Source organism: Enhydra lutris, unplaced genomic scaffold (genome assembly GCF_002288905.1).
Source record: "Enhydra lutris kenyoni isolate GAN:26980312 unplaced genomic scaffold, ASM228890v2 scaffoldscaffold10, whole genome shotgun sequence".
Lineage (NCBI taxonomy): Eukaryota > Metazoa > Chordata > Mammalia > Carnivora > Mustelidae > Enhydra > Enhydra lutris.
Genome location: NW_019154094.1, coordinates 42,002,222 through 42,016,279, shown reverse-complemented (window position 1 = coordinate 42,016,279; position 14,058 = coordinate 42,002,222). Strand labels below are relative to the sequence as shown.

General features: G+C 40.9%; 1 protein-coding gene across 1 annotated transcript in view; it reads right to left on the bottom strand.

Annotated features, from left to right (window-relative positions):
* LOC111144308 (ubiquitin-like modifier-activating enzyme ATG7) overlaps positions 1 to 14,058 on the bottom strand; it is a 51,205-nt gene that overhangs the window by 1,415 nt on the left and 35,732 nt on the right. Inside the window, exons 8-9 of the mRNA XM_022498549.1 lie at positions 7,681 to 7,769; positions 5,951 to 6,072 (exon numbers count right to left, since the gene is read on the bottom strand). Of these exons, the coding sequence (XP_022354257.1) occupies positions 5,951 to 6,072; positions 7,681 to 7,769 (211 nt within the window). The remainder of the gene's footprint in view (positions 1 to 5,950; positions 6,073 to 7,680; positions 7,770 to 14,058) is intronic.

Sequence of the window (14,058 nt, the reverse complement as noted above, 5' to 3'; positions counted from 1 at the left end):
CTGTGGGAATGTGTATACGCCAGTCATGCTTTGAAAAAAACTGCTCCACGTTCTCTCTTTCGATTTCAGAGCATGACAGGAATTATGATCATTTCCATTTTCCAGGAGAGGCAGCTTTAAACGTATCCTAGGTGCCATTAAGGAGACAGGTGTGGAGACAGATGAGAATTTTAACAGGTAAAATCTCATGAAGGTCGTCAGTGATTAACCTGTTCTTTCTAAACCAAATATTATTCTCATAGCTCCCTGCTGTCAATGGGATGAAGTTACTCCTTCCAGATTATTTATCACGCATTTCCTATGTGCCAAGCATTTGTCAGATATTGAAGACACAATAGTGAGTATAAACTGCATGTGACGTATAAGGCCATTCAGTTCATAAGGAATGAAAGTGACTCAGATGTAGATCAATAGATTCATAATGATTAGAGTAATTACTATTATCTACTCTGTTTTCAGGGTTTCATATTTTCTAATCACCACAAAGACCCTGAAACATAGATGTCATATTATCCCCATTTTACACATAAAGGAAGAGAGACCAGGAAAAGTTAAGTGATTTGCTGAAGGTTTCAGAGGTTTAGAGTTAGCATTCTTTTTTTTTTAAGATTTTATTTATTTATTTGACAGAGATCACAAGTAGGCAGAAAGGCAGGCCGAGAGAGAGGAGGAAGCAGGCTCCCTGCCAAGAAGAGAGCCTGATGCGGGACTTGATCCTGGGATCCTGAGATCATGACCTGAGCCAAAGGCAGAAACTTAACCCACTGAGCCACCCAAGCGCCCTGGGGACAGCATTCTAATGGAAGCATGTTTGACCTTGCCAAATAAGAAAACAAATCCAGACTTAGTGAGGAGATACTTTATTTGAAAGGAATATTGCAAGGGGGGAGGAAAAGGGAAGAGAAGGAACTATTGTAATAGGGAGACCACTCTGACTAAAAGATCTGCAAGTGGCTAAGGGTTAGGCAAAAAAAGTTTTTTCTTGGGCTCCTGGGTGGCTCAGTTGGTTAAGCGACTGCCTTCAGCTCAGGTCATGATCCCAGAGTCCTAGGATCAAGCCCTGCATTGGGCTCTCTGCTCAATGGGGAGCCCTGCTTCTCCTTCTCCCTCTCCCTCTGCTGCTCTGCCTGCTTGTGCTCTCTTGCTCTGTCAAATAAATAAACTCTTTTTTAGAAAAAGAGATAATTTTTCCTTAAGAGGGAAGAGTGAAGAAGGCTAGAAAGAACTGAGTGTGGGAAAATGGGAGGAAAAGGTGGCTTGATCAGATAGTAGTAGGTCAGAGACTGTTTTACTGTGAGGTCAGTCTGTTCTCTGCAGGGGTTGTATGGTGGCTCAGGTTGAGGGCGCCGGGGTGGCTCAGTGGGTTAAAGCCTCTGCCTTCGGCTCAGGTCATGATCTTAGGGTCCTGGCATCGGGCCCCATATCGGGCTCTCTGCTCAGCGGGGAGCGTCCTTCCTCCTCTCTGCCTGCCTATCTGCCTACTTGTGATCTCTGTCTGTAAATACATAAATAAAACCTTTAAAAAAAAATAAGGGGCTTGGAGGGTATGGGAGAAGCTTAACTAAAGTTGGTTAACAAAGCATTTTGTTTTGATTCATCAGTGGATACAAATAGTTCAGCTAAACATTTAGAAGGCAAAGAAGAGCAGTTCAGAAGGACTGTCTTGCCTTGTCACAGGTAAACAAGGACGATATCCATGAGTCTTAACCTAAGTCATAGAGGATTGGATATTTCTTTGCAGTAAACCCTTTCCGGAGGACAGAAAAGTGGAGGAAGGGTGTTGAAAAACCAATACTTTTTTCAAGAGCTCAGAGATCAGGTAAAGTTCCGTATTGTAAACTCTTTCTTTATAGCAGGTTCCTCTTCTGCCAATGCCCCCTCAGACTGCATGCTTGGGTCACACCAAACTAATTCTGATGTTTTAAGCACACTCTGTTCTTTTATACAAATCTCCATCCCTGCAATACCCTCACACTTCCTCTGCTTGTGTAATCCTCTCTATCTTCAAAACCAAGTTGATGCACCAAAAATAGTACCTAGGAATAAATATAACCAAGGAGGTGAAAGACCTATATTTTGAAAAATATAAGACAATGATGAAAGAAATTGAAGATGACACAAATGGAAAGATGTTTCATGGTCATGGGTTGGAAGAATTAATACCGTTAAAATGTCCATACTTCCCAGAGCAATCTACAGATTCAGTGCAACTTTAGTCAAAACACCAACAGCATTTTTCATAGAATGAGAATTAATACTCCCAAAATTTGTATGGAATTATGAAAAACCCCAAATATCCACAGTGATCTTGGGAAAGAAGAGCAAAGCTGGAGGTATCATAATCTCAGACTTCAAGATATACTCCAATGCTGTAGTAATAAAAACAGTATGGGACTGGCACATACACAAAAAATACATAGATCAATGGAACAGGATAGAAAGCCCAGAAATAAACTCATTCTTACATGGTCAATTAATCTATGACAAAGGAGGCAAGAATATACAATGGGAATAATACAGTCTCTTCAATAAATGCTGCTGGGAAAACTGGACAGACACATGCAAAAGAATGAAATTGGAGCGCTTTCTTACACCAAATACAAAATGGATTAAAAACCTAAATGTGAGACCTGAAACCATAAAACTCCTAAAAGAAAACATAAGCAGTAATCTCTTGGATATTGGCCTTAGCAAAATATGGAAATGTCTCCTCAGGCAAGGGGGGAAAAGGCAAAAATAAACTATTAGGACTACACCAAAATAAAAACTTTTTTCCCAGCAAAATAAACCACCAGCAAAACAAAAAGGCAATATAGTAAATGGGAGAAGATATTTGCAAATCATGTATCTGAGACAGGGTTAATATTCAAAACATAAAAAGAACTTACACAACTCAATGCACACACACACATACACACACAGAATCCAATTAAAAATGGGCAAGGACCGGGGCGCCTGGGTGGCTCAGTGGGTTAAAGCCTCTGCCTTCGGCTCAGGTCATGATCCCAGGGTCCTGGGATCGAGCCCCGCATCAGGCTCTCTGCTCAGCAGGGACCCTGCTTCCTCCTCTCTCTCTGCCTGCCTCTCTGCCTACTTTGTGATCTCTGTCTGTCAAATAAATAAATAAAATCTTAAAAAAAAAATGGGTGAGGACCTGAATAGACCTTACTCCAAAGACATGTAGAAGGCCAACAGATGCATGAAAAGATGTTCAACATCAACTAATCATGAGGGAAATGCAAATCAAAACCATAGTGAGATTTCCTCTCATATTAATCAAAACACCTAGTATCAAAAAAAAAAAAACAAGAAATAACAAGGGTTGGTGAAGATGTTGAAAAAAGGGAACATTTGTGCACTGTTGGTGGGAATATAAATTGGTGCAACTACTGTGGAAAACAGTAGGGCAGTTCCTCAAAAAATTAAAAATAGAAATACCATGTGATCCAGTAATTTAACTATTGGGTATTTATCCAAAGAAAACAAAAACACTAATCTGAAAAGATACATGTACCCCTATATTTATTACATCATTATTTACATTTATTATTTGTAAATATTTACAACATTATTTACAACAGCCAACATATGAAAGCAGCCCAAGTACCCACTGATAGATGAAAGGATAAAGAAGATACAGTGGATTATTTCTAAGCTGTAAAAAAATGAATGAAATCTTGCTATTTGCAACAACATGGAAAGACCTAGGAAAGATCTATTATGCTAAATAAAATAAGTCAGACAGAGAATGACAAATACTATATCATTTCACTTATATATGGATTCTAAAAAAACTAATCAAGTCAACAAACAAAACAGAAACAGATTCATAAATATAGAGACAAACTGGTGGTTGCCAGCAGGGAGGGGGTGGCAGGGTGAAATGGACTAAGAGGTACAAAATTCCAGTTGTAAAATAAGTCTTGGAGATGAAAAGTACAGCACAGGGAATATAGTCAATAATATAATCATGTTGTATGGTGACTTACTGTGGTGAACATTGAATAATGCATAGAACTGTCAAATCAATATATGGTACATAGAGAGCCCGATGCGGGGCTCGATCCCAGGACCCTGGGATCATGACCTGAGCCGAAGGCAGAGGCTTTAACCCACTGAGCCACCCAGGCGCCCCATAAGAGGGAAAACTAATTTACATGAAAAAAAGAAAATTGGCCTTTCCTAAACTAAATAATCTACACTCGATATCAAGTATAAAGAAGATATATTGGGGTGCCTGGGTGACTCAGTTGGTTAAGCAGCTGCCTTCGGCTCAGGTTATGGTTCCAGGGTCCTGGGATCGAGCCCCACATCGGGCTTCCTGCTCAGCAGAGAGCCTGCTTCTCTCTCTCCCTCTGCCTGCTGCTCTGCTTACTTGTGCTCTCTGTCAAATAAATAAGTAAAATCTTAAAAATATATATATATTGAAGGTATTTATTGGGTGATAGGAAACACCTTTTTCAAAAGGAAATGTGCAATGCTTCCAGGATTTGCCAGCTTCACCAAGCATCAGCGAGATCTTCGGGACTGTGAAGGAAGAATCATACAATGACTTTATCATAAAAATGGAAAAAAAAAGTGCCTCCTCTGAAGGACAGCTGGCAGGATTAAGTGAGTGAAGAAGTATGGAAGACACCTGGTGGCCTGCCAGACACAGACCAGGCACATATCACTTGTTAGGTAACTCACCCATTCCCCTAGAACTATCTACAACTGTGGCTTAATAACACGCAGGTATGGCACCTCAGTTAACAGCACATGGAAGCTATTTTAGAAGGTGCCAGAAGAGGGTGCTAAATCAAATGCACGGATCTAAAGATAGCAGGAAAGCTGTGGATTTCTTAGGGCTCTCAATTTACAACCTATACCCTTCTTTGCCCAACCAAGCTAAATCCACTGTAAATTTATCCAGGAAATCTATTTAAGACATTTATCAGTGCAATGGCAAAGAATCACCGATAAAATGCCCTCAGAGCCAATCCTGAAACCTTCTGACATCACTACAGAAATGACATCTCAGAAGAGAAGCTAACACTGCCCTCCCCAACACACACACACACACACATTCTCTCTCTCTCTGAAGCACAGGACCCCCAGAAGAAAGAAAACAAAGTGCCGTGGAACAATGTAGATGTGGTGAAAAGCAAATTAAACAATGTGTATAAAGGTATCCTGGAAAGCACGTAAGTCATAGAAATCTGAGGGATCATTTTGTATAGTGCTGGGCTTTGTGTAAATAGGAAATTAACATAAATTAGTATTTATTAAATGCCTATAAGCCAGATAGTGTTCTGTCTTTTATACAGGACACACATTCGTCCTAAGGGAGACTCCATGAGGTAAGTATTATCTTCATTTTTACTAGAATTTGAGTATGTATTCTATCTTTGTAACATGTATAAAAATACATAAATGTACACACACACACACACACACACACGTCTATAAAATATCCGTGAGCCCAAGTTTCCTAACTTACGAACTGGAGATAACAGCTGATGTCTACCATTCAGGATCTAGTGAAAAATATTAAATGTGGAAGGAGAAATGGCACTTTTGCTGACTGATTTACTATATGGAGAGAAAGATCACATAACTTTACATGACAAATAAATATGTAAGTATAGTATTTTGTTCTTCCTGTAAGAAAGTTCAGAAATAAAGATTTTATGTGAAACAAAAGCTAGGTGGTGGGGGGAGAATCTTCAAGACTGGAGGGAAAAAACAAAGGCCTGAAGGACATTTCCTGAGGACCATCTTTGCCTTTGTTCCTTTCTGAATAGCAGAGTGTGCCCTCTGTTCAAGGGAGGTGTCCCCATGGGCAAAGAGGTAGGCGCTGTACTTTTCTCTACCTTCTGCTGCCATTGTGAAGGGAATGAATGGAAAGTTAAACTTGCTTCAGTTCCTGATAAATGGTAATTATATGCATTCTCAAAGACAGGCAAATTACCTGGGCTAAATGCCATTTCTGGAAGCTTCACTTCGAAGACGATGCTGTGAGCAATGTCTCTCACCCCCTGCATGGTACGGTCCCGGAAGCAAAGGACTTCAACAGACTGGAAACTGCTACTCCTTGATGTCAGGCCCCAGGTTTGAATTAATTCATTTTTTTTTTTTTAAGGAGGGAAAAGAAAGAGCTCACATAAGAGCTTCAGCAAAACCAGTTGGAGAGTATTCAATTCATTGTTAATTATGCCTCCCTGAACTCTTGGGGCATGGCCTTAACCTCTGAGAGATTTTGAACACATTCACGTATGCTTTTCTTTGTCCAAATGCTTAGAGACTGAACAATGGATTGGCTGTGATTTCTAAATGAATTTTATGTAACAATCACATAAAATAAATAATAAATAAATAAATAATTCTGACAAATGCATCTTAAATACAGGGGAAAAAAAGCTTACAAGACATTAAAAGAAACTCTAAGACATTCACGGGTTCTCCTGGCCCCCCTTCTCCCTCTGAACTCATATTTTATGAAATAGCACCTCAGTCAGAAGTAGTTAGCAAGCCTATGTGTACTCTCCAGACACACTACCTGGGTAAGCAAGTGTAACAATTCTCCCTCTGGGGACAATCTATAATTAACTATCTTCATTTTTTTTTAAAAGCATTTTTATGTAAGTAAAACAGATATGAAGACAAGTACACACATCCTAAACATAAAGGAGCCTATCTCATGCCTCTCCCAGTCACTGGCCAGCCCCTTTAAGAGTAACTACTACTCTAATGTCTAAGTCTACTCCTGGGCTTTTCCTGCTCTGATCTTTACAGAGAAGGAATCATAGAGGGCCTATTCTCTTAAGGGTTGGATTATTTCCACTGAACCTTATGGCAACTGTGTTGACATGAGCATCAGCAGTTCACTCAGATTTACTACGACATCACATTCCACCACAATGAATATGCCACAATTTATCGACCATTTCACTGTTGAAGGACATCTGGGTTATTCCTGGTATTTGTTTATAAAGAATAATGCTGCTGTAAACATCCCTGCATGTGTGTTTTGCTTCTAAGCACACATTTCTATGCATTATCTACCTGGGAAAGAAACTGTTGAGCCATAGATAGTTTTAACTTTGGTGGATGCTGCCCATTTTTGAGCAGTTTGAGGGTTCTAACTGATTCACATCTTTGACAACACTTGGTGCTGTCATCTTTTTCAAGTCATTTGGTAGGCATGTAGTAGTATCTCAGCATGGTACCTCATTAACTCTATTACTGAGTAGAATCTCATCATATTTTATGTCCATGATGACTAATGATGTTGAGCATCTTTTTAAATGTATATTGACCTCTTAGATACCCTCTGTTTTCATTATTTTAGGGCTAGAAGTAAAGGAAGATTGCAGCAGTAAGAAAATCCTATGTGAGGCTGACCCAGACAGCTGGAGGGAGGGGCTGGAATTTCCAGCTTGGGACCTCTGGCTGCTCACTCTGCCCTACTCTGAAATGTCTTTAGTGCAATATGGTCAGTCTGCAGCTCTGTAACATACCTGCTTAGGGGCTCCCATTGATGGAAACTGAATCATGACTGATGAATTGATTTATTATCTGGTTTCTATGCCAGAAATGAAAAAATGCATTGGAAAAAAAAGAGACACAGACAAGAGGTGTACACAGTGTCAAAAATAGAGTGACAGAGACAGACAGACACAGACACACACATGTAAATACCATCGGTGTGCTGCTAGGACCAAAAGATTCCTCAAAGGCCATCCAGGATGCTGGGCTAAGTTACAGGGATCATATACACCAATTGTTATCTGTGAAGAGAAAAGATGTTTTGAGTGAGTCAAGTGTCATGTCAGGTTCATAGTACAGACACTGCTAACAATTCCTTTTCCCTTTTATGCTATTCTGCAAAAGCACTAACAATTAGATGTTAGATGTTAGATGTTAGAATTAGATAGATGTTAGAATTAGATAACTTGATGAAGGGCTAGAGAGTAGAGAAGACCAGACCACAGGGCTTCTAGATGGAGGGGCTATCGAATTCTTCTCTGCAGCCTCCACACCTTGCAGTAGGCTTGGCATAGTAGGAACTAGATACATTCAGAAGGAAGAAAGATTGCAGGGAAAGTAGCTGGGAGGGAAGACAGTCAACTGTCAGGGCTCACACAGAGAACATCCTCTCATAAAGAGACACAACCTGTGAAAACTACTAATGTTTATGTAACAAAAAAATCAAAGAAGGGCCACTACCATTACAAGCCTACAGTCAGATCAAACGAAAAAGTCAGATGCTCTTGGGGTGTCTAGGTGGCTCAGTAGGTTAAGCCTCTGCCTTTGGCTCAGGACATGATCTCAAGGTCCTGGGATCGAGTGCTGCATCGGGCTCTCTGCTCAGCAGGGAGCCTGCTCCTCCCCACCCCCCGGCCCTGCCTCTGCCTGCCTCTCTGCCTACTTGTGCTCTTTCTTTCTCTGTCAAATAAATAAATAAAAATTTTTTTAAAAGTCAGATGCTCTTGATATTGTTAATATGTATTTCCTTCCACTCCATCCCCCTTCAACTCCCTCAACACTGACCTCTGTCTAGAAAACTCTATCCAACTTCAAATACCATTTCTTCAGTGAAGACTCCCTTTAGTGGGAATAGTCACTCTGCTGTGCTTCCACAGCAATTTGTAGATTGTACATACCATTTTTTACTTTTTCTTCTTCCTTGCAAAAGATAATGAGTACATAGCACCCAGATCTTAATTTCTAAATACCATTCTCCAATAAAAGGAATCAGGGCTCCTTGAACACATGGCTAAGTCTAGGGCTGAGGCAGGGAAAATACAAGATGAGCCTGCAGCATCTTGTATACCAGAAAGTAAGTGCTCAACAAACAAAGGCATGGAGCCATGCCAAGGGGACACCAGAACCAACTGAAACAGCATTCGATGGTAAGGCTAGAACAATCTGAACAATGCAAATAAATAATGCAGGACTGGATTATAATCCAAGGTATAAAATAAATACCTGTGAGTCCATACTGATATAAATGATGGGATAAATAAAAGTAAGAAGGTGAAGAGGCAAGTCTTCCTTATAGAAGATTTCCAAACAATATACTGCCCTTTCTAGGAGTAGAGCTTAATCCTTCTCCTCCTGGAGAGTGGGCTAGACTCAGTGACCTACTCCCAAAGAACAAACAGTAACTTCACAAGAGACAAACCTGGCAAAGACTACCTTAACCACGTGATCAAGTTTAACATCATCATGGATGCCGTGTGCATATCAGGCACCCGAGATATGATGCAATGACTAGGGCAGCTCACCCTTGGTGGCTTTCTTCCCAAAAACCCATAACCCCCGTCTAATCATAGGGAATCATCAGACAAATACAAATTAAGGAACATTCTATCAAAATAACTGTCCAGTACTCTTCAAAACTGTCAAGGTCATCAAAAACAAGAAAAGTCTGAGGAATTACTACTGACCAGGGGAGACCAAGGAGTCATGACAACACAATGCAATGTAGTCTCCTGGAATGGCTCCTGGAACAGAAGGAAACCGTTGTGGGAAAAACTGGTGAAAAGGAGAATAAAGTCCAGAGTTTAGGTAAGAGTAATCCACCAATGTTGCTTTCTCAGGTACTATGGATAACATCAGAGAAAACTGAAACTGGGTGAGAGTGTATGGGAATTCTCTCTGCACTGTAGTTTCAGTTTTTTAATAAATCTAAAGTTACTCCAAAATAAAAAGTTTATTTCAAAGAAAAGAAGACAATGAGCATCTAGAGAGCAGGGAGTATCTTTTTCATCTCCCCATGATCAGTTCACATATACATACCAGATACTTAGTGAATGCATGTTGAATAATGAAAAGATGGATGGATGGATGAGTGGGTGGGTAGGAGAGAGGGAAGGAGGGAGTGAGGGTGGATGGGTTGGTGTGTGAAAGGAGGGAGAAAGGGAGGGATGGAGGAAAGATGGCTGGGAGAGAACCATAAATCAACCGACAGGTTTCCTTTATAGGTATAGTTTTGGGTTAAATAAATAAAAACACAGTAGAATTTTAGTTACTCTAGATCCACTAAGTTCCATAAGAATGGGGCCAGGCCAAACAATTCCATTTATTTTACTACAGTGCTCAATATAATATTAGACAGAAAGCAGAAGCTTAACCCTTACTCAGAGAAAGGAAAAGAAAGGAAACAAAAGATAGAAAGTCAGGAAGGCAGAAAGAAGGCAGGCAAGCAGGAAGGAAGGAAAGGCCTATAAGTCCACCATCCAGAAAAAACCAGCATTAACACCTTGGTATATAATCCCCCTTAATTTTATCTTTAAATAAATATATTTTTATCACAACTTTGATACAATTATATAATTTTAGTATAATTTTTATTACTAAATGAAAATGAGACAGTGCTATAAATACTGTTTTATAGCTCTTATTCTATTGTTAACTCTCTTCTATGCCAATAAATGTCTTTCTACAACCTCTGTCAGTAGTGGCTGAATGGCATTCCATTGTACTGGTGCACCACAACTTTTTTGCTATTTCCTGTATGGAAGGACAATTAATTAGCCTTCATCTGTGCTCAATAAAAATCTCTGAAAATGAATTCTACTATAGTACTATCAGATTTACTGCATTGTTCCAAGAGTACTCTTTTTTTGCTACCTTCTCTATGTGAAATTTTCTTATTCTTAAGAACACTGAAGGGACACCTGGGTGGCTCAGTTGGTTAAGCGGCTGCCTTCGGCTCAGGTCATGGTCCCAGCGTCCTGGGATCGAGTCCCACATCGGGCTCCTTGCTTGGCGGGGAGCCTGCTTCTCCCTCTACCTCTGCCTGCCACTCTGCCTGTGCTCGTGCTCTCTCTCTCTCTCTCTAACAAATAAATAAATAAAATCTTTAAAAAAAAAAAAAAAGAACACTGAAGCTTTTTGTGTAGATGCATTTCCTGTCTTTAATGCAAACAGACAGATTCATATTTTATTCAATACAGATTCAGACATATAACTATCCTTTCAGGAAACACAGAATATCTTTATTTGAGACTTCCTTTTCCATGGAAGACAAAATACCAGCATCCAAGAAGCTTTTAAAAACAGAGTTTGCACAGACTATTCTGAGTACCGCCCCTTGCTACATGACTGGCCTAAGGCAAATCAGTCAAATCCTTTAAGCCTCAGCTGTTTTTTTTTGGGGGGGGGAGGGGTAGTCAGAAAGGGGCAGGGGGAGAGAGAGAGAGAGAAAGGATCTTAAGCATGCTGGGCATGGAGCCTGACGTGGGGCTTAGTCTTATGACACTGAGATCATGACCTGAGCCTAAATCAAGAGTTGGATGTTAACTGACTGAGCCACCCAGGTGCCCCTAGGCCTTGGCCTTTTTTTTTTTTTTTTTTTTAAAGATTTACTTGAGAGAAAGAGAGTGAGTACGGGGTGGGAGGGGGGCGGGGCGGTAAGCAGAGGGAGAGTGGGAGAAAGAGAGAATCTCAAGCCACCTCCCCACTGATCGCAGAGCCTGACACCGGGGCTTAATCTCGCGACCCTGAGAGCATGACCTGCGCCCAAATCAAGAGTCAGACACTGAAACTGACTGCGCCACCCAGGCATCCAGGTCTCAGCTTTTTAAACCTGAATCTCTGGACACCTACTTCACAGAGACACAGTGAGGATGACAGGGTATGGTACTGACATGAAAAGTCCTGTATACGTGTAGTGCTACTAACATTATTCGTGCTTCCAAATCTCCAGTGGTGAGCCTAGCCACGTGTATCTGTATAAAGTGTCGAAGCGATGCTGGTGCTGTTGAACTAGTCCACACACTCTTGGAGAACCATTAGAGAAGGTGATCTTGTAGACTAAAGAGGAAAGTCTGTGGGGCCATTTTTCATTACCTTGGAAAGTCTGGACTGGTTCTATGTCTTTCCATTCTCTGTAAATGTGGTCCACGCACCAGTAGCACCACCTGGGAATCTGCTGGAAATGCAGAATCTCAGGCTCCCTGTCTCCAGTCCCTTGGATCCGACTCTGCATTTTAACAAGGACCCAGGTGAACTGCACGCTCACGGCAGGTTGAGCAGCTCTGCCCTGCTCCTCAACTCTCTCCTGTCTTGGTCTTCATATTTGAATGTGCGTGACAATCACTTGGGAAGCTTTCAAAAATCCTGCTGCCTGGGTCCCACCACTCGAGGTTCTGGTTTTGCTAGTCTGGGCTGTGGCTTGAGCATTAGTTATTCTAAAAGCTCGCCAGGTAATTCTAAAGCACAAGTTACAAAGACCTCTTGAGAGTGCAGCGGTTGCTTAAAGCGGCCTCGCTCTGTGCGGGCTCAAGCAATGTCTATCACATGCATCTTTCCATCCCTAGTGCCTGGCACAGTAATGGATGTTCAGCAAATTCTGCTGAATAAATGACAGAACTGGCCATTTCTCCAGGCCCCACTATATGGGATGCTCTGCCCCTTATACCCCATCTTTGGGCAGGGATCCTGGGACGCAGCTGGAGGGAGGGAGATGGTGGCTAACCAACAGAGATCTGAAGCTCACATATAAAGCCATGGTACATACAGCATCTTGGCTGGCCCTTATCCCTCCCCTTTCCTTTCTCAACATACAGGTTCTCCCTTCAGTGACATTTTCACACTGGGATTGCCCTGGATGAGAATGTGACAGTTTAATCTCAAAGGACTTGCTCTGAGAGATGAGAGAACCCGAAAAATGAGGCACTCCCCCCAGGGCTCCCTCTGAATGAAGACGTTGTCTCCCTTGAGGTCTTCTGGTCCTGTGGGAAACTGCCACCACCTGGGACACCCTTCAGCTTTATTCCCTTCTGTCAATCATGACAGATGGCATCTGCTGGACAAATTACATTTAAGTAATCATTGTTTTGCCTTCACATTTTAAAAAATTTATCAAAGACATTTACAACTCTATTATCCAGCAAGAAAAGGGGGAGAAGGGTGAGGCTGGCATTCTACTTCTATAACATTTAAAACAGCTTAGAAGAAGAAAATGACCTGATGTGGTAGAAAAAGCCAGAGGTCAGCAGGCATGTGTTCTAATTCTACCGCTAACTACCGATTTTCAGAACTTGGGGTGTGAGTAGGCAAGCATACTAACATAGGGAAGAAAATCGACTGTGGAGAAATTCTCTCCTTACCTATAAAATGGAGGGGTTGCATCATTTCATCTCAAAGGATTCCTTCTAGTTCCAGAATTATAGAACTTGATAGAACATTAAAGAGAAATAAAATCCTACATAGGTTATAAGACAACACAGACTTATTAGGCTCAATCTTACTGGGTATTTAAAAGCTACTCAATTTTTATTTAGGAAGAATCTACATAGCCTCAATCCAGAAAATGACCTTCATATTGAGACTCTGAGTTTCAATTTTCAAATGTGACTCAATAAATCTGGACTCTTAGCAGATGCCTTATTCTCATACAATTTCTCTATACCTTAGGTTTCTCCTCTTTGGAGAACTCTGCCTGCACATGGAGACTGGACACAAGGCAAGCTCAACGAATGCTAACTATAACAGCAATGTAAATAAACTCTATGTCGTACCTGCACTGACCCTTCTGTTCAGTTCAATCTGTTATCATTACGTAGCGATCTACCTTCCATCTCAAAGTTCCCTTTTTCCTAACCGGCAGAGAAAAAGAAGGGGATAAGTTCCAGTTTATCAAATACTTTCCACATTTAGGTTTTATCATCTATAAGTGTAGAGTTGGGACTAAATGAAGTTATAGAAACAAGAACGTCATATTAGATACTGTAAGTGGTGCCTTATTTCAAAGAATGAGTACATTTCTGACACTACATACAAAGGCAATGAGATAGGAAGGTAGTAAGAAAAAAAAAAAAAAACTTTTTCTGAGCAGGAAAAAACAGGAATCAGTTTCTTAGAGCAACCTGACCTAAGATGAGCTACAGAGTAGGAATGAACTGCTGAAGAGAAATCTATCAACCACACAGGGAGGTCAACTTCGAGATGCTTTAAAGTAACTCTCCTACCCACATGAGGCACGCATGAGTACAAAAAGCAAGCATCCAGACAGGAAAATGACAGAATCCATTTGATATTAGGCTGAACATCCTTTAATATTTCTTT